The sequence below is a fragment of the Pleurodeles waltl genome, chromosome 7 (assembly GCF_031143425.1).
Source record: "Pleurodeles waltl isolate 20211129_DDA chromosome 7, aPleWal1.hap1.20221129, whole genome shotgun sequence".
NCBI classification, from domain to species: Eukaryota; Metazoa; Chordata; class Amphibia; order Caudata; family Salamandridae; genus Pleurodeles; species Pleurodeles waltl.
Window position 1 is genome coordinate 394,487,333 of NC_090446.1, and position 21,664 is coordinate 394,508,996.

Sequence of the window (21,664 nt, forward strand, 5' to 3'; positions counted from 1 at the left end):
CACTCCGGGAAAAATGTTTTTGAAGCAAGGCTTACAAAACAAAAATAGTTGGAAAATCCAATATGTCTGACCTTGGGAAGATGGGCAGCCACTACTTTTTACATTGTTTGCATTGTTTTACATTGTTTGCATTGCAAGCATAGGTTGCGGAAAAAAAGTAAATAAAACCTAAACCTGGCTGCCATATGCCTGCAATACAATATTTTTATTCTAAAATCATTCACTGACATGTCTGTTTGACTAGTGCTGTTTTCTAAATAACAGTCCTTTCAGTTATGCTACGTATTTTATTAGTATTATTATTATTTGTGAAAAAGACAAGAACAAATCACCACATAACCTACCATCCAAATCACAGGCAGTTATAAAGTTATTTAAAACACTTTATAACTTTAAAAAGGAGATGGAAAATAAATCACAATCTAACTGTGCACCCAAAGTGCAGGCAAAATAATCAGCTTATATTTTAATTTAACATACAAAATAAATAAAATTATCAAACACACTTTAGAAAAACGTTATCACTGAAGAGATAGGAATTAAGTGTAAGTGTCTGTTGCCCAATACTATATGCTGAGTGAAAGCAATATGTGACAGTTTACCAGATCAAGGAATGAAGCTATCTGGCCCCTCTAAGAAATGATATTATGTATGATGCTTTTCTAGAAAAGCAATAGCCTGGCAATATAGCTATAGCTATTTCAAAGACTAAACATAAAAATACATTTTTAGGCCTTTTGCTGTTATTCGGAACAACCACAAGGTGGAGGATCAGGGTAGTTGGCTGTCTTATCTACCCCATGGAAACACTGGCTATTCTACTCGATAGTTCCCAACAAGAAGACAAAAGATTATGAAATACAGGGCATGTAATCCTAGGTTAACACACAGAGGGATCAAGGAACTGAGGTATTGCTGATTGAGTAATGTACCACAGGCATTATACAGAGAAACTTTCAAGCACACCTACACGGTTCTCGTCTAAGAGAGACACCGCATACATGAGGCAGTCTTTGCTACAAGGCCCTGGCAGTTTATGGAAGAGATTAGAGTCACAGAGCATAGGTCCCTCACACCGACTACAGAAGGACGTTCGCTCCTGAAAGCGAATGTATGCAAGACCCAATCTGAGTTGGAGACTGTAACCAAGAGAAAAAGCATTCCGAGTTACACAGGACAAAAGAAGAGCACAAGGGGTGGGTTTTAGAACCTGCTTGTCTGGATTCTATCAGTGGCTGCCAGTCCGACTGAGTGTGTGTGTTAAGGAAGTCAAATCTTGGTGTCATTACACTGATGACCTTTTGAATACATGAGTAAGTTGAAGCTCTGCATCTTGCACTGAGTGCTCAGAGGAAAAGCTCCAAAACACCAGCTAAAAACGCCAAGCACGCTAGAAATCAAGCACCAGAACTGTCCTCACCAATTCTGTATACGAAATATAAAAGCATAGCAATAAATCCCCTGGGCTCCTGAGATTTCACTGTGCCACACAATTTAGCCTAAAAACACAAGACGATCAAATGATGTTGAATAAAGAGCTACAAACTCTCTTATTTTTCATAATTAATAACTGGTCATTAAACATGAAACACAAAGAACCATCTTTAAACAATGTAAATTCTGGTGTATTGATCAGATTACTCTGGGTTAGCAGCCCGAAAATGGCTTCTTAGATGCTACACAGAAGGCCCCTGGACTCATGCAACAATGGAGGATCAACTTATGATTCACTTGTGACTACGTTATGCAACAAAAAATTATGTGGCATAGTGCAGCACATTCAGTGGCAGTGTTATTTCACTCTACTGTTAGGAATTGTTGTTCTTTATTTCATACAGATCTCATAACTCATCATTAGTGAGTTCATTGAGACCCCCAAAGTGCTGTTGAAATACCTCATGACCGTGAGTCCATCCTCCCCCTAATAAACTGTCGGGCTGGTGTGACAACACTATGATGGAGCATGACACCTGGGTAAGTGTGTGAGAGTCTGTCAATTTTTTTTATAATTTCCAGGGCATACACAATAATAGTAGATCGTTTTTCTAAAGGATACTTTCTTGAGATCCCTCCATATTGGTTATCCCAGGTAACATTTGTTCTTGTGAATCTTTTTTTTCGCCCGTTTTACATGAAAGATACTGCTTTGGGTTTGCGTCGCCAATGTAATACAATTCCAACTCAAGTATTAGGCCCTTCCACTTTGATTGACACCAGTTGTGACTAATCTAGCATGCTACCCTTTGCACAGTTCACATGAACTATGTTTGTACCATGTTGCTTCTTGGAAGAGGTTAATCTGTTGTGTAAACTAACGGCAACAAATCACGTATAAGCTAAAAAAACAGCATGTCTTCACTCACAAACCCTGTATAAGTCCCACCCACCCCATCTGATCACATTTCTAGGGGAATATTGAGTACACCAAAGGCTTTGAGCAGTGTCCACAAAAGCAGTACGCAGTGTCAGCAGTGGAAGTGGGCAACACTAGGAAGGGAAGTAGAAAACGTCCTCCCAAGAAGAATTTTGTGCACTTGCACCTTTTTGCGTTAGTAAGTAAATGTCTGCAACAAGACAGACTCTATCTTTCTCAATCGCCATATCAGCTTTGCTAAATTTGTTACATTTTTAGGGCAATGCACTGGTTCTAAGGGCCAGATGTATCAAAAAATTTTGCGATCGCAAAAATACATTTTGGCATGTATCAAGTCCAATTTGCGATTTGGTAACTTGTTACCGAATCTCAAACTGGATTTGCGACTACATACCAATTAGAAAGGGGCGTGTTAAGGGCGTCCCTTCCCAATATCGAATCGCAGAGGTATGTATGATTGTTTTGTGACCGTGAATGCGGTCGCAAAACAATCGCAGTTAACAACAATGTCAAATTGGTGCTAACCCATTCGCAAAGTGGAAGAGGTCCCAAAGGGACCCCTTGTCCTTTGTGAATGCATAGGAAAACATTTTTTAAGAGCAGGCAGTGGTCCCACGGACCACTGCCTGCTCTTAAAAAATGAAAAGAAAAGTTTTCAATTTTCTTTTTTAAATACATCCCATTTTCTTTTCAGGAAAACTGGCTGCATTTAAAAAACAAAAAGATTGCTTTATTTAAAAGCAATCACAGACAAGGTGGTCTGCTGAGCCCAGCAGACCACCATCCCTGTGATTGTAGCCATTCTCAATGGGTCGCAAATTCCGACCTACCTCGTGAATATTAATGAGCTAGATCCATTTACGAGCCCTTGCGAATTGCTATATGAAACTCCTTGAGTTTCATACAATCCAATAGCGATTACTTAATTGCGATTCACAAAAAAAATCGCAATTTGGTAATCGCTATTGGAATTAATGATGCATCTGGCCCTTAATTCCTAACATCAACAGTCACATAATCTGCATTCCTTCGAATCAGACAGTACACTCTCCTATATAAATTCCATGCATTAAGTGTCACCGTATGACTCTATCAAACTTGAGAAGTGGCTGTGTTAATATTATGTGAAGTAAGGCAGCAGGTAACCATGCTTTGTTTGCCCTGTGTGTTAGCACCGAGAATATTGCATGGCCACCTTAAAGAGATGCAGATGCAGCAACCAATTCCACTTCCGTCCCAAAATGCACAGTTAAGGAGACAGACATCAGAGGGGTCTCTGACCTTTTCTGTTGTAAGAGCTACTTATGTTCAAAGAAAATCACCTTGAGCTACTAATATTGGTGATGTACAGGTGACCATCTCATCCAAGATTGTCATCAGTGATCACATCGGTGCATCCAGCAGGGTTATCAGTGGTAAAGTAAATTAAGAGTTATCAATTTCAAATGCCTCTGCAAGGGAAACACGTAACAGCCATAGATGTAATCCGAGTAGCCCCAAAGTAAAGTAATGAGTAATATGGCTCTCCAACACCACATAATTTATCACTCAAATCATAGCTTTAAATACATTTTGAACACTCAACCATTCATCTTCAAACATGAGCTTATGAGTTCTGAAAATACACACATTTTCATCTTAAATATGCCCTTTTTAATTTTGCTATACATATATTAATTCAGCCTAGCTAATGCTTCTATGCTAGTAGGCTGGATTGACTACAGGAGAGCTACTTACAGGTAGGTGGAGAGCTACTGGTAGCTCATGAGCTACCTGTTAGAGACACCTGCATCAGATGCTTTGTTCTGCAAGCTTGAATACAATGGTGGACCCAACATCTCCTACACATATGGTCAAAGCCAAACCTGTCATCTTCTAGGAACATTCCAATGTCGTTGAATCACCTGCTCTCCACTAGACTCCTAAATCTCACCTATTTTATACTACATCAGCTGAGGACAATTCATTGCATATTGTTCACTCAACAAACATCACAGAACGAAATAAACAACATAATAGAGTATGGATGAGGTGAAAATGGGAATGATTATAAATGAGTGTGTCACAGTGTGTGTGAATATACACAAGTGAGTAATGAGCTTGAAAGAAGGCTTTGGTACTCAGGCCTGAAGTTCGATGTGTCAAGGAGGTTCATGAAGCCAGGCTTTCTGCTCCCCTTCTGTAACTATGGTGGCATGTGATAGATCCAGAGCCCAGGAAAATTTACATCAACTGCATTCAGTTTAACAGCATGCATTTAGAGTTCTTGTTAGCTCCGAGAATAGTTCCCCCTATAGAGGCTACCTGGAGAAGAGGCCTGAGCCCGAAACAACAGACACGAAGGTTCACCGTAAACAGTGAGTATGGATACAGATTATTCACTGTCATCTCTTGGCACTATCTCAATCAAGGAGAATGGGTAAAGTTTCATATGTTGTCTGTAACTCCATTGTCTTCAAATGTACAAGGTATTTTCCACTTTCAATCTGGGTCTAGCGCCTTACTTATGCAAATGTCCAAACAATATGGCACCACTAACCAGAAAATCATTCAACATTATGGGCTGCTATAAAAATGTATTAGAATTCTCCCAAAACATTGGAAGGAGAACTCTCACTGCAACAATGCTCCCTGAGACTTAGTCCCATAACATGCATCTAAAATAGAACTTTAGTGTAGAGGTTCCTGGCCTACGAACAGTAACTTTAAAAAGCATCCACCATCTCTTCCAGTATATTGCTGAGGGTAAAGGTGACACAAACAAGAAAGGACTACCTCTCCATAGAGATCGTTCCTCTTTTGCCCGAATAATGAGCCCAGAAGACAAATGGATGATGTCCCTTCATATTCACTATAAAGAGAAGGAAGCTGTAAGTGGAGGGTCTCTCCCAGCTAAAGACAGATTTAGAACAGAACTTGGCATCCAAATGCACAGATGACAGAGATGCAACTTAATGACCCAATCCTCTCTAGCTGCAGAGCATGTAGCCTGGTAGAAGAAGGTCTTGTTACTCCTGCTCCTACCCTGAAGCCTTCCTAGAATTGGACAGATTCTCTGACATGTAGTCCCATCTCATCCCAGAAACGTGTATGCGTTCTAGAGATGCCTCTATGGAGAAACCTGAGCTTGTTAGCACCTCTTTTCTGAAATGAGAGAAAGAGAAATGTATGACAGTAAAGAAGATATCCCAGGGCAGATTGGGATTCATCCCATCAAAGCGCATAATAATATTCCGTCCACCTCTCATTCATCATAGTGACTGCCCACTGCTGGGTCCCCATCTAAATTTCACAGTATCCTCCAGTCCTAGACTCTGAGGGGAAGGAAATGTTGATAATGTACCAGATAGCAGTGTACATTGCAGTTGGATGGCTCTGCGCTGCAGGCTTTCAGCCAATCAGCAAAATACGTGGTGTTAGCTGCGTTCTGGTGATTGTCTCTTATCTTGAATCAATGAGCACTACATTCTGAGAGAGAGTGCAGAGTGTCAGATATAAAATGGACTAGACTTGAAACTGACGTAATGTCTCCCTTTATTTTTGTTATCTAATAGCTGACTGACGACTGTTTCCAAGCACTTAGCAGAGGAGACAAGGAAGTCTACAGCTCTGAATTAGCTGTGAGTGCTGCGAACCGCAAGGGGGTCGCAAATTGCGACCCACCTCATTAATATTAATGAGGTGGGTCTTTGCGACCCCCTTGCGATTCGCAGATGGTGTCAGGGACACCATCTTGCATCCGGGTTCGCGACTCGCAATTTGCGAGTCGCAAACTCTGAATTTGTTACATCTGGCCCCTGGACTTTGTGCACGCTAATGCTCACTTTGAGAAAGTATATACAGAGCCATCTTCCTACAGATGCCTTGTGAGAAAGCCTTTACTCAGTACAGTAGAGCTGAGCTGGTTATTGTGACATACCAATAGTAAAAGCTAGAGGACTGGTTGGTTTAATAGAAAAAGGTATGTCAGAGGTCAAAAGTCTGATTTGTTTATTATGAAAACCTACGGCACGTACAGTAGGCTTCACCTATTTACTGTGAAATAAAGGGAAGATTGGTATTATAATGTGCTTTCACCTCTACATATGTATTGTGTTACAAGGAATCTCGCACATTGCCATTGTGTGTAAGGGTGTTGATGGCCAACTCAGAAAAAAAACCTGGAGGAGAAGTATTGCACTGCTAGAAACCTTGTTAGGTCCAAGTAAGAGAGGTTGTATGTTGTTTTTGCCATCTGAAACTGTTCACATATTTATAATTGTATGTTTGTATGTTTGTATAACTAATGGTAGCCTTGTGGAAAGATTTTGTTCAATATAGCAGGCCTGACTTGGCTATGGTGACAAGATAATTTTTAAAAGGCTGTAAGTCAGATTGTTTTCTTAGGGACAGTTATGTCAGATGCCGCTCTTCGGTGTCAGGACTAGTTGGCCAGTCGTTTAGTTCTCTCCTTTTATATGCCCTTTTAAATTTCTCTCATTTTTTTAAACTTTGCTTGCTTTTCCAAAGAAATTACTGCAGCCTCCCTGACAGTGCTACAAGGCAGCTTACTTATTACTAATGTTACCTATAGTGCACCGTATCCCACTTCCCCAATGCTTCTAACCCGGTGGCCATCTTTGCATGGTATTGTCACTGATGAATCATTGTTTTACCTTTCCAGGATTGTCAACCTGTTGCTTTCAAATATGGAGGCATGCAATACCGTTGTAATGTGGAAGAAAGCTGCTATATTTAATTTTACTTTTCATTACAAGGATGCATCAGCCGTGTTGAGGTTTTTTTCAACTTTTATTCTTTTCATTTATTTTACATATGCTTATTGTTTTTTGTGAGTTTTATCGTGGAGGTGTACATGGGTGAATGAAAAATGAGTCAGTAGGTGGATAAATGGATGCATGAGTGTAAGGATGAAAGACCGAACACATGTGCAGTCAGTTACTGAATGTTTAAACTCATCGGTGACTCAAGAAGTACTTTTTATTATAAACCACACTTATTGTCATTGTCACTGCTTGGTAATACACATTATGCACAATGTGTAGTTTTAAGATCATGATAACAGCATGTCTACATGACCAAGACTGTATATGGGCATTAAAGGAAGCATCGGTAAAGAGCTGTGGCAGAAACTAAAAATTATTTTTGAAGAAAACTCCTCTCTTGTTTTAACTATTTCAAAATGAAGTATCCAATGGAATGCAAATCATTACTGCTGTTTACTACCTCAATATATAGGGTGTGCTTTATGTATTGCTTTGTAATTTCTACAGCTTTTCAAAGTATAAAAGACTCAGACAGGAGCACAAGAACAGCAAAGGCCAAATCCTGTCACACATACAAGATACTTTCTACTTCGAAAGGAAAAGTCCTGAAAAGGAAGGAAGCATAGAAACAGAAACAGACTTCTGAGCAGTGGAAGAAAAGCTTCTGACTTTTCAACTGAAGTAAATGCTGCTCGAATTTGCAAGCAAAACTGCAAGTTCACACAGGCACATACCAGACATATATGGAATATAGTACACCCTGCTATACATTATAAGGATGCTGCAAGGCACTGAGGAGTTCTGTGATGACAGAGGAACAAGACCAATGGCCAAGTTCCATTATAAGGGCATGGAACTACTAGGTGACTTGCAGTAGCCTTATATTATATGACAGGAGATAATATATTCCATATAATACATGGTCACAGAATCACCCTTACCACAGACTACGTAAATACTTTGGACCAGATTAACAAACATTTTGTGCGAGGATTGAGTCACAAAAGTGAGTCAAACCTGCACATTTTTGTATTTACTTTCCAGCACAAAACCTGTTTTGAGCTTGGAAATTTGCCTGAAGGAAAAGTAAAGCAGTGCAAAGCACTGCATTGCTTTACTCTACACATTAAGTGGGTGGTACATGGGCCTTACCATCCAACCACTAATGGTTTTTGACGCAAAAGCCTATCTGCTAACAACAGTAGACAGGATTTTGCACCAAAAAATAACACCACCTGAAAGCAGGCGTTAAAAAGGGGAAATGATTTTATTCCTCCTCTTTCCACTTTGCATGTGTGCTGCCACATGGTGCTCTACAGCCTGAGTGTGCGCCAGTGCTAGGGAGAGGGCAGGGTATGGTCATATCTTTGAGATATGGCACTTTCTTGCTCTCGCACAAGCCAGAGCAGAAACTTTGGGAGCGAGCTGCGTTGTGTGAAGGTTTTGTTAATCTGGGCTTTGGGAAGCTGCTCTTTTATATGAAAAATATAGTGTGCTTGCAGATATGATGAATGAAAGTAGAATCTGTAGTGAAACCTTAAACGTACCTAGAATCAGTTAGATGTTTTTTGCAAACAGATATTAAAATCTGTTTAATTCAAGACAGACTTTAAAAAAGCATTCTGTAGCTCAGAAGTTGTAAATACATGCATGGAGATTCTATCGTTCCAATAATTGTCATAAAGAATGCAAAATAGTAACCATAAATATTTCTATTCTACTCATCACTGAAAACAGCTACAAAAACAGAACAGAAGAATAAAGTCAGGGATTCTCTGGAGTGCAGTTTTAATTGTTCTCCGTGACCTGTCTTTCGCCCTATGGGCTGGCTCTGGTGTCCCCGGTCACCTGTAATAGGGGAATCAGGGATGGGTTTTTATATAGAGATTGTATGCTTCCATGCTAGCTATATTAGGTATACCGCGTGATGTCCAACAACTATACTCCATGTAATATTTTCTGAACTTTCGAAGAAAGTTGATATCACTAGATGCACGTTTAAGGGTGGACTGTATACCAACAGTCCTAGCTCGAGAAGGGAAGGTTAGAAGACCCAACCACCTCAGAAAAAGCCATTTTCAGTAGAAGAATAGAAAATGTTGAGATGGTTGACAATGCTTGCCCAGTCTATTTTGATATAAGTGGTTCACCTATTGCTTTTGGTTTAGCTTATGTTGCACTTCTTTTATATGTCTTTTGATATGTTGTCAGGTAATTAATTTGTGATTGTCAGCACAGCTCTTATGTGGACAGCATAAAATCAGATCAGTGCCTAAAAGCTTTGACCGAAGCATGAAAGAGAAAGCCAGAAAAGGGAGAAAAAGGTAAGAAGTTGCAAATGAAATACGTGGGTAAAAGGAAGAAAGAAGGGATTAAAAGTAATCCTGCTGAGGGAGGAAAGAAACATAAAGTTGTCAGTAGTCTAATAATTAAGAGGGAATGAAGCGTAGAATAAGGACTGTCTGAGGCTTCATAAGCCGAAGTCAAAGTTAAATCAAATAAACTTACATCAGACAAAGATCTAGGTCAAACCTTATCAGTTTACTCAAAATAAAGATCATTACAGAAGGCAAAAATAGTTAGGGAATTAACAATAAATGTTTCAATAGTAAATCAACACAATGCAAGTGATTAACATACGGTACTTCAAAGCACGCAAGTAGCCAGACCCACATAAAGTTATGTAAGAAGGCTGACATAGAGTCTGCCCTCAAAGAGGTTGCTAAACTCTTTAAATATGCATCAATAGGCATACAAACAGAGTCTGCACCTTCAGAAAGGCAATGAAAGTCTGGCACATATTCCAAAAACATAATTTTTATAGGGTTTTAGACGCAGAAGCCACACGCATGCAGTGGTGTGAGATGACAAAATGAATTGAATTATCGATGTGTTATTCTAAAAAGAAAGCTAATGGACATGCTAATCCATAAGATACATTCACTAATATACATCTAGAAACTCCCACTTTCCTTCATATAATTAAATGAGGTGTGCATAGTAAATGAAGGAAAGGACATGACGTTTTCATAACACAGAAATACAAAGGGCAATTCAACTAATGAATAATCCCTATGACAAGTTCAAGTGAAGGACCTTTGAAGTAACAAAGTCAGTTTGATAAAGAAAATATAGAAAATGCAGTTCTGTTGTTTACCTGCCTGGAAGGCTTCATGTGCAACTCGGATGAAAACTACTGCTCAATCAAAGAAACAACTGTATTGAAAAATAGAGGAATGCTAGCAAGTAAAACAGAGCTACATGTAATATATTGCTAAATGTGCGTTGCAAACAGGCTTAAGCGGTTGTACTGCCTAGTAGCACCACATTTTGAACAGAAACTTTTTAATGATGCCTAACATCACGACTGAGGTCTAATCAGTATGAAGGGGCATAGCTTCAGGAGGGTGATTGGGGTGTTACATCCCACTAATAAATATATTTTGTGATAAATAGTTGGGTACAGGTGATTTAGTAAGGTAAGGGGAGGTATCTGTCGGATTTCACCAGGAATTTTACACACACGGACAAATACGCAAACACACTCTTTCCCTTACTCTCTTTGGAAAGAGTTTAAAAATGTTATTATTTCACTAAATAATGTGCTTTCTCTCAGTACCCCTACCAATCCGCATTCCTCTCCCTTTCCGCTGCCCCCTAAATCCCTCTTGTGCACCATGCCTGCTGTATAATGTATTTTAGCATTATGTGCCAGTGAAATTGTTATGAAATCTGAAGATTACCCTCCCACCACCCTACCCCCCCCAACACCCCAATCTTACTGGCCAAGCTACGCTCCTGTCAATATGACTGAAAGCATGACCAGTATTTTTTGTTTTCTAGGACTCAGAATATTGCACACCAACAGGCATGTGAAAAAAAGAGTTTATAATCTTCATGAGTATCCTGAAGATCTGAATCAAATATTTCTTTTGAAATTTAAAAATGAGCTTTCTTCAGTGGTCAAAAAAATTATAAGTTCACTATAAGTCTATATCTGTCTGTTAATTCATAAAAATTTACAGACTCAAAACTTCTATATCTTGTCATTTCAGTTGCAATGATCTTTTCATTGATAGGTACAAACAACTAAGACAATAAAACATATGTTGCGATGCTTTGGAAGGTATGCAAGTGAGTACAAAAATAATAAAAGTTTTTTTTTAAAGAAAAGATGGTACCCCGAAAAACAGCAGCTGCTTAGGTAGTCAGTACATCTCTCACCTGCCAAACAAAGAACGCTGACACCACCACAACCAGCCTCAGTCTACTCAAGACCACAGCACTTGCCAACAGCATGAGACAGTAACAGTGACATTAAAACATAACAGGAAGCATGAATTAAGGATATAACAGCCCAATTTGTGATCAACTATGCCTCCTATTCCTACTTCTAAATTTAGAGGATTTAACTGCCTTGGGTCAAAGCAATTGAAAATGAACTGAAATGAGAAATAGTGTTTGGAGATATTGCTCATGATTTTGACCATAAATGCATTAAGAGCATCGGATTCAAAGTGCTACACCAAAAACCAAACATTCAATCAATCAATCAATCAGTGAATTTATAAAGCGCGCTATGTACCCGACAGGGTTTCGAGGCGCTTGGGGGTGCTGCTAGCGTTTGAAGAGCCATGTCTTGAGGAGTCTCCTGAAGGTGAGGAGGGCCTGGGTCTGGCGTAGTGAGGTGGGGAGAGAGTTCCAGGTCTTGGCGGCGAGGAAGGAGAGGGTCTGCCGCCAGAGGTCTTGCGCTGGATTCGGGGGATGATGGCGAGGGCGAGGTTGGCAGAGCGGAGTTGACGTGTGGGGACGTAGAAGTTGAGTCTGGTGTTCAGGTAGGTGGGTCCGGTGTTGTGTAGTGCCTTGTGTGCGTGGGTGAGGAGTTTGAAGGTGATCCTTTTATCCACAGGGAGCCAGTGGAGGTCCTTCAGGTGGGGGGAGATGTGACATCGGCGGGGTATGTCGAGGATCAGGCGGGCGGATGCGTTCTGGATGCGTTGGAGTCGTTTGATGTCTTTCGTTGGGATGCCTGTGTAGAGTGCGTTGCCGTAGTCAAGTCTGCTACTGACGAGGGCTTGAGTCACCGTCTTCCTGGTTCCTGTTGGAATCCACTTGAAGATCCTGCGGAGCATGCGGAGGGTGTTGAAACAAGAAGAGGAGACGGCGTTGATCTGTTTGGACATGGTGAGAGCAGAGTCGAGGACGAAGCCGAGGTTTCGTGCGTGGCTGGCTGGGGTGGGTGGGGGTCCGAGGGCGGTGGGCCACCAGGAGTCGTTCCAGGCCGAGGGGGTGCGTCCGAGGATGAGGACTTCCATCTTGTCGGAGTTGAGCTTCAGGCGGCTGTTGCTCATCCGCTCGGCGATGGATTTTAGTCCATCGTGGAGGTTGGTTTTGGCGGTGAGCGGATCTTTGGTCAGGGAGAGGACGAGCTGGGTGTCGTCGGCGTAGGAGATGATGCTGAGGTTGTGATGACGGGCCAGTTGTGCGAGGGGGGCCATGTAGACGTTGAACAACGTTGGGCTAAGAGAGGAGCCTTGGGGGACGCCGCAGATGAGGTTGGTGGCTTTGGAGCGGAAGGGTGAGAGTCGGACTCTCTGGGTTCTGTCGGAGAGGAAGGATGAGATCCAGTTGAGGGCTTTGTCTTGGATGCCGGCTTCGTGGAGACGGGTTAGCAGGGTGCGGTGGCAGACTGTGTCGAAAGCGGCTGATAGGTCGAGGAGGATGAGGGCTGAGGTTTCGCCGTTGTCCATTTGTTGTCTGATGTCATCTGTGGCGGCAAGGAGTGCGGTCTCAGTGCTGTGGTTTCGTCTGAATCCAGATTGTGAGGGGTCTAGGATGGAGTTGTCTTCTAGGAAGTGGGCGAGCTGTGCGTTGACGATCTTCTCGATGACCTTCGCTGGAAAAGGGAGGAGAGAGATTGGTCGGAAGTTTTTGAGATTGTTGGGGTCAGCCTTGGGTTTCTTGAGGAGGGGTTGGATTTCTGCGTGCTTCCAGCTGTCCGGGAAGGTGGCGGTGTTGAAGGAGAGGTTGATGATCTTACGGAGTTTGGGGGCGATGGTGGCGTCGGCTTTGTTGAATACGTGATGTGGGCACGGGTCCGTGGGAGAGCCTGAGTGGATGGAATTCATGGTTGTTAGGGTTTCGGCGTCGTCCACTTGGGTCCAGGTGGTGAGGCGGCAGGCGTGGGAGGAGTCGTCGGGGGTGGGGTCTGGCGGAGGTGCGGTGTTGAAGCTGTCGTGGATGGCTGCGATTTTCTGGTGGAAGAAGGTGGAGAGATCGTCGCAGAGTTTCTGGGAGGGAGGGACGTCGTTGACGTTGGCGTTAGGGTTGGAGAGTTCCTTCACGATGCAGAAGAGTTCTTTGCAGTCACAAACAAACATTAAATTCAGAAAGAGTTTTTGGTAAAGGGAGATAAGCATTTCACAATTTCTTTTCGAATTTAGAGTATTTTGCAGTTTCCAAGCCTTCAAACCATCTTGTAACTCAAACCTAACAATTTGATCCACAATAGGCTTCTGCTTTGGTACAAGTAAAAGGCAGTGGCTCTATCTGAGGGGGCCTCACATAATTTGAGCAGCAGTACTGGAGGATTAATAAAGAAGCTGATTGTGCCACAAATTCATAAAACAAGTGAAGTTAGCTGAAGTATCCTTAGAGTCATTCAATACTAGCAAATTGGAAAGAGACACTTTAACAATTAGGGTGAGATTCATAAAGGTCAGGACCATATCTTGGCATTTTCTTGGACAGAGCCCAGCAGTGACAGTAGCTTTGTGTCTGTTATATTGAATCAAAAGACGTACACGAAGTGGGAAACTACTTTAAAGAAGCTCATATCACTTTGAGGTATCTGTTCCATCTTAATCAGTTCCTGCAAACAATATACGAGAAAGTAAAATGGAGACCCTTTAAAACTTCTCAATGTCTGGGCGAGAGGAATAGTTGCTCAAGACATAGGCACTAGAACTAGGGGTTTTGGGGGTGCTGCAGCACCCCTAAAAAAACATGCTGAAGTTTAGAAGGTGAATGAGCAATAAGTATGCCTTTAAATCCTGTCACATTTGCTGTGCGTTCAAGGACAGAGGTCAAAGCTCAGGCTAAATTGCTGTTTATTCCTTCAGAGAGTGGATTGGCGGTTTACTTCTCCTTCTCTGATTGTAAAGTTAGAGAATTATATAAAGCAAATGTACTGTACAAATAATTCAAAACATACCAGCATTTAGGAAAGCACAAACGTAGCACTTTTTTGTAATTCTTAAGTGTGTTGGGAAGAAATGCTAATATGATCAAAGCTTATCATAACACTTAACACAGTAAGGTGCAAATGATAAATATTTGGTGAAACTCGATTTCCACACATTATCGTTTATGTTCTACATAGTTTTTATCAGTAAAACTGCGTCAGTGCAAATGTTGTTACAATTAAAATGGCAACAGTGCTTTCTGTAAAAATGACTGTGAGCTACTACACAGTGCTTTAATAATATATATTTGCAACAAAATGCTCCAAAATAAACCCCTGCTACATGCCACACCTTGTTCTCTCTCCTGCTAAAGGGGTGTGGCTCATTTGCTATAATTGACCTTTGTGTGACACTTGGCTTTTTCACAATCCGTATTACTTCAGTGATGTAATATAGTTGGCATCACTGCCACTCCAAACATTATTCCAGCACCACTGGCTAAATGAGTCTGAGCAGCTCAGAGAAAAGCATCAAAAGCCTAAAGGTGGCTACGAGGTATCAGCCTTTCCGTGACTTGAAAGAGGCATTATTTGACTGCATTGGACACTGGAGTGGGTGGCCTATATATGTGAGTATCAAAGAGACATACTGTTTTTCAGAACTGCTTTTAGTTGCTTAGGGGCTACCATAGAGCTAAAAGAAACTCCGAGAAAACTCTCACTTCCAAAACGAGGGCTACTCCAATAGTGAATTGACCAGAAGGAGTTATATACAAAACCTTACTTGAAAGGATGAAACACAATATGCAGATAAAAATGGAAAAGTACTGTGTTTGTGAGTTGTTCGTTTCCAGGTTTATTTCACTTTCTTACGAAAATAATTGAAATATACCTAAGTACTGTAGTTTTCTGGAGATCCCATCAAACTTCTCCACATAAATAAAAGATAAATTTGATAGGCCGGGAAGTATAAGAACTCCCAAATTACATTTCTTTCGTTTCAAACCCTACAGACAGAATACTCTTTACTCCAGACATACCCCGATCGATATCTACAGCTCAGGTATACTTAATGCCATACACTGTAGAGTTGGAGGACCACCCTGAATTCAATCCATTAGCGGTCAAACTGCTCATGAGAGAGTTGGGGGACCATAAACTGGTGAAAGTCTATCGCTTATTTCTCCATAATCAGCTCCCTAATGAGCCCTACCCCTTCAGCGGCTATGCAAAAAAGACGTGGGCAAACTTTCATATGAGGAGTGGGCACAGGCTAGGATGCCCCCCCCTCCGGGCCTGGCAATATTAGGTAGATTTCATCTAATAGAATTAAAATGCCTCTACATGGTGTACCTCACTAGACAGAGGTTGTGGAGCATGGGGGTGATCGCGTTCCCCTCTTGCCTTTGATGCTACACCTAAGATGGTGACTTCATACACACTGTCTTGGGATGTGATCGGTTGGCGCTATTCTGGATAAGTGTCGCCTCCTGCCTAGGCACTGTCCTGGGCTGAAGGATCTCTTTGGAGCCTACACTAGTCCTACTCTACAACACGTGAAGACTTGGACAATAATATATATAAATTGGTGCTACTTTAATTGGTGCTCTTGGTCACCAAACAGGAAGTAGCTCAACATTGGGAGGACGCAGCCCCCCCCTCGTCAGTGGGGGAGTGGACAAAGGGACTGGACCACTGCATGAGTATGGAAAGATTGGTGTATGCAGCTGTATTCCGAAATATAACAAAATTTGACAGGCCTGGGATGATTACCTGGGAATATGTTTAAAGTCGATGCCCTGGGGGATTGAGAATCCAGATGTAGAAATCAAGAAATATGGAGAGTGCTGCACAGGTCACAGAAGACTTCAAAAGGCTCCACCCTGTAAAGTGCATTTGGTTGGGTAGGGCTCGCCTCAGGTGGTGTGTGGGAGGATTGGGGAAGTGGGAGGTGCAATGTCTGACTATTCTTGATTGTTTACTTTATGTGCTGTAAATGAATTACCTGAACTGTTAAGGCATTGCGATGCCAGATATCCTGATGGTGTGAATAAAATGTATGTTAAAAAAATACATTTCTTTTCCAATATTTTGCTAGTTGCATCGACAATTAGTAGTCCCAAAAATGCCTTGTAACATGGAATGTTTCATTATAATTTAGGGTTATTGTCTCATTTGGTTGTTTCTTGTATATAAGGCCTGTGTCGTTTTGGATCAGCAACCTCGCAATGTAGGTATAACTCATCCTAAATCTCTCTGCATCAGTGACCAATGATCCCGGACTTCTACTTATGTATTTACTAACCAAAACCTTTAAGCCATCTATCCAGTACAAGACAACTGTAAAGCCTGTTACTGACAATGGAGCCAATGATAGTCCTGGCCATAGCCACCATTCTTCCTGCAGTACCCCCTTTGTGACACAAGAATTGAAAAGGAACAAACCTCTTTTAATGATGACTTTAAATTTCTCTTACCTCGCTAAATACTGCCTCAGAGCTGGTGTTGATCTTCTTTGTTTTATAGGTGTAACCTTGAATAGATAAAAAGAAAAAAAATAATTCAAAAAGTGGAAACAATCAAAGGGCGTTTTATGGTACATTGAGATTGGAGGCATGTTCAGAGGATCAGCCATTCCATCTTTCCTTCAATTGTGTATGATAAGAGATCTCACCATGAACACACATATGTGGGACCTGAGTCCTTCAGTAGTCAAAGTCAACTCCCTTTGCTGCAATATGTTGTCATTACACAGAAGGTAAGTAAATTGACTTGCACACTGCACATTATACTTCTAACCAGATTTTTAAAAAGGTAAAGAGAACTTGTCATCAAAACGTAGTAATTCCATATACACTCAGATCTCAGTTTCTCAATTAGATACAGATCTCAGTATCTGGGAAAATATATCATCCTCATTTCAATTCACAACAGTGAGTTATCTTCCACAGAAAACCCTTGCTGTCCACCCAGGTATTTCTGGCGGCCCTCCTGGGAGTTTCAGATGGAATCGCTATTAGCCTGAGATTAGCTTTGGACAAAGAAAGGTGTCCTTTCTTCTCCCAAGAGAGTCATAGCAGTGCTTAATTTGTGCTTGTTGTTTCCAGTGCAGAGCACCAGCACTTATTTTTTAGGGCTGGCCCATTTTTTTCTGCCTCAAGCATTTACTGCAAGCAAAAGTCTTATGGGAAAGACGGAGAAAGTGAAAAATTGTAAAAGTGTCACAATACGAGAAAGCAGAAAGCTGCAAGAGTGAGCTGAAGGGGCAGGGAGTGGCTTTAAATGGATTAAAGAGACCCGAGATAGCTTCAGGATTACGCTGCCTCAGTATTCCATGTTTGCACATTTAATTACAGCAGCCCTGTGTTTAAGAGGAGGGCTTTGGGTACCGGCACGTTTTTATTTACAAATTAAGCACTGAGGCATAGTATGGAGAAGCAACAACCACCTGTGTACCTCTTTACAGAGAAAGTCCAGCGAGAGGATTCTCAGCATGCATATGCTCTCTATGGGTTGATATCCACATGCACTTCTTCCTTATAGTGGCAGAAGCTCTTCTCACATTCAGTCTCTCATTGATTAAGGAGTATGAAGGTTTATGGCCAACCCAATGCATTAGGAAATGCAGTGAAACTCATATGATGCACTACAAAAGAGGGCCGAATAATGGGGAAAAAAGAGCTCATGGGTGGCAGCAAATTGTACTTCATCTAGGGCACTGCTAGTCTTTTTGGGAAAAGAAACCAAAAACTAGTCTATATGGGGAGGATGGTGTGACAGAGAATTCGTTTTAACAAAGACACATACCATTTCATGTGGCTACTTAGAACTTGCAATACAATAACAACAATGCAAACACATACAACTAAAACGTAACTTGAAGAGTTGTCTTTAGCACATACTGAAAGTGCAGCACACTGGCACTGCCCTTTGTCTCTGGTGAGGGCCTTAGGCTTACTCCAATAAAAATCACTGTTTGGTGAACCCTCCTCCTATCAACCCGTAGACTCAACCAAACCATTACATTCTCAGTTCATTAAATACAACACGGGAGTGGTTGCCATTTCACGAGCCAGGGTGGGTTATAAGCCGTCAACTCGTCCAGCCAACATGCACTGGGCTGACGGTCAGCCTGAGTGCCAAAACTCAAAGTTGGGGTATTTTTTAATCCTCTCATTCCCAACAGCCAATTTGACAGCTCCAATATATTGTCATATCAAATTAATGCTCGAACACAGTATTCCGGAGTATCTTTTGGCCTTAAACCCAGGATCAACATTTCAGAATCACCAGCTACGGGATATCGCACCATTCCACTAATTGCTTCTCATATCTCGTTCCATAAAAAGGCTTTCTTTGCGGACTACTTCAGTAGATATTTGCAAGATTACAGCCTCTCCAGCTAATGTGGTTTGCATTAGAGAAAATATAGTGAATCCTGAATGGGTTATAATGCAGTTATACATTAGTTTATTGTGTGTTTCTCTATTCCCTGCACAGATTAATATTGTATGTCTACATTCCCATAATACTTCTCTTTTTTATTGGAAATCTCCATTTGTAAGGTATGTTCCCACTTTTTCATGTGTTCCCAAGAACACTGCAGTGTTTTTTTATGGTTTTGAAATAATTAATTTATTTATTATATACAAGTGTCAAAAAAGGAATTCAAAATTGGTTTTATTCCTTTTAGCTGCTCCATTCACCATAAGGGGCATTCCGTATAGAAAATCTGGGTTTGGTGTAGAAGCTCTGATTCCGCTATATTGTAATCTAAATCTAAATTATATACTGTGAGTGTTTTGATGGTGTCCTTTTGAAAAGTTAAATTAAGTAAAACCCTATATAGTTTTTTTTTTTCTTTAAAGGGGGGAACCTCCAACCCCCCTTTTAGCCACCCCTAAACTCTAAAATTATCCTTCAGGCCCTATATTCCAACAAACCCCTAAACCCTGAAATAATCCTTTCCATCCCATACCCCTACCCACCCCAAACCCTAAAGACACCCTTACCACCCTATACCCCTATCTCCAAACTATAAACATACTCTTACGACCCTGTAGCCCTACCTACCCGTAAACTCTGAAAATACCCTTACTACTCTTTACCTCACCAACTCCTAAACCTTAAAATTACCTTTACCACTCTATACCCTACTCACCCTTAAACCCTAAACTCACCCTTAACACCCTGTACCCTTACCCATTCCTAAACCCTAAAATTACCCTTACCACCCTATACCACAACCCACTCCTAAACCCTAAAACTACTCTTACCACCCTATACATACCACTATTAATATACATACTACTATTTATATATATATATATATGAAAACAGTTCTACTTTAGTCCGTCTGCATCCACCAGACGAAGCTGGTGCTAACAAAATGGGTGTGGATCCCGTTTAAATTGCAAAAAGACTTCTTCAGCTTTATTATGCTAAAAGAAAGAGCCGCACCCAACGTGTCTGAATCTTTGCATTAACTCTTTATTCGGCTACGCGTTTCAACCCCAAAGGGTCTTCATCATGGCCTAGTAGGAATAATATTGCTCAATCCACCCTCATCATAAATACACCAGTTTTGACAAACAGAAAAAATACTAAAAAGAAAATAAATGTATTTATGGTTCCTTCCAGTCTCCTAAATTCATTATATACACAATACTAAACAATATTTCAAAGGGTCCTAAAAAAACCTCAAAATAATGCAACCGACTTCAGAAACCGAAGTAAAGTGACTGCAAGTATTCCATATCGAGGTACCTCCTTACAAATATATAAATATTATTTCATCATACATTTAGTACATGCATATATATATGCCACCCATAATTAATCACACTATCCCGGTTTTTCAGTTAATTTTCTCCCATTTGAATTCTTATCTTGATTTACAAAATCTCAATATTCTTTGATCATAAACGTAAGTAATCGTCCAAGTGGTCATTCTGCTACGCACATTAAATAATTGTATCAATTTGTAAATCATGATTGATAACATTATTAACAGACATATTACTCATATCAATATCTCATCTCAAAAAGCATCATATACAGTCCTGTATGAATCATGGGCCTACAACAATACATTCATTCCATAAGCTCCAAAAGAAACAAAACATCAAAAAAGAGAAAAATGAAAAGGAAAAATATCCTACTCTCAAAATAAAGTAAAACAAGATTGCACAAATTCTTCAAATTCACTATATATGATTCAATGGAAGAGCATGAGGAGTTTATACAGGGAAAACATAACAAACTGTAATACTAGAAAACTGCAAACTACACAGACATATGAGGAATAAAAAATGTGTAATAAATAATGAAAGAAAAAAGAGAGAGAGAGACAGGAGAAGATGAAGAAAAGGAAAGAGAATGGAAAATAAAAGCAGACTTGGTGATTTGTACGATAATAAATATAAACACCTGATAAATTAGACTGAAAATACTGATAATGCTATCACATCAGCCAACATGTACATAAAACTCTTCATCCTCATTCAAACCTCCAGGTGACTGGCTACTGAGTAAGATAATATATTCTGATTCTGACTCTCAAACTCCTTTCTCTATCTTGACCACGTATAGTTTTCTCAATCCTTTCAATACCAAAAAACATAAACAAGTTAGCATATTGGTTGTGTATTTTTGCCCAATGTCTAGGAACAGGAAAAGAGACATCATGGTTTTTAATCGCTCTATAATGCTCTAGAACTTTCTTTTTCACTGGTCCAATAGTGCTACTGATGTATTGCAATCCGCAAGGACACTATAAAAAACTTAAATACAGTGATCCGACCCACAGAAGATACATTTGTTTATCTGTCTGATCTCCCCCAAAGCCGTCTTGTATGTTTTCACATTCTTGCTTCTCTTGCAAGCCTTGCATTTCCCTCATTTGAAAAAACCCTTTCGATCCCTGAGCCATCCAGTTTTTACCCTCCGTGTCCCTAGATGGCTATGTACTAAAATATCATGCAATGATCTCGATTTCAATATGTAAATTGAGGAGAAGGGGCAAGTAGATTTCAAAATATTAAAGAAAAAATGAATATGTATATATTGGGACATGAAGGCTTTGTGAACCTCTCCAATCTCATGCTGAGCTCTGACTGGCTTCCAAAACTTCAACAAGAAAGTGTTGGCAGCCATGTTGGAAATCGGCTTCAGCCATGTCCCGGGAATTTTTTTTAGAAAAAAGAAAAGGGGCCAGGGTAGGGACACCCTGTCCCCTTAGCGCTGATGTTGGGGGGCCAGAGGGACCCTCACAGCAAAAAGGCATTTAAAAAAAAATGTTTGAGGGAGATACGGTGGTTCCGCTGAAAATAAAAAAACAAT

At 40.7% G+C, this 21,664-nt stretch overlaps 1 protein-coding gene across 2 annotated transcripts in view; it reads right to left on the reverse strand.

Moving 5' to 3' along the window:
* Positions 1–21,664, reverse strand: part of LOC138304105 (fer-1-like protein 4) — a 1,042,026-nt gene that overhangs the window by 970,118 nt on the left and 50,244 nt on the right. For both annotated transcript variants that reach the window (XM_069243852.1, XM_069243853.1), the window contains one exon: positions 16,801–16,856. In XM_069243852.1, coding sequence (XP_069099953.1) covers positions 16,801–16,856 — 56 coding nt within the window. The remainder of the gene's footprint in view (positions 1–16,800; positions 16,857–21,664) is intronic.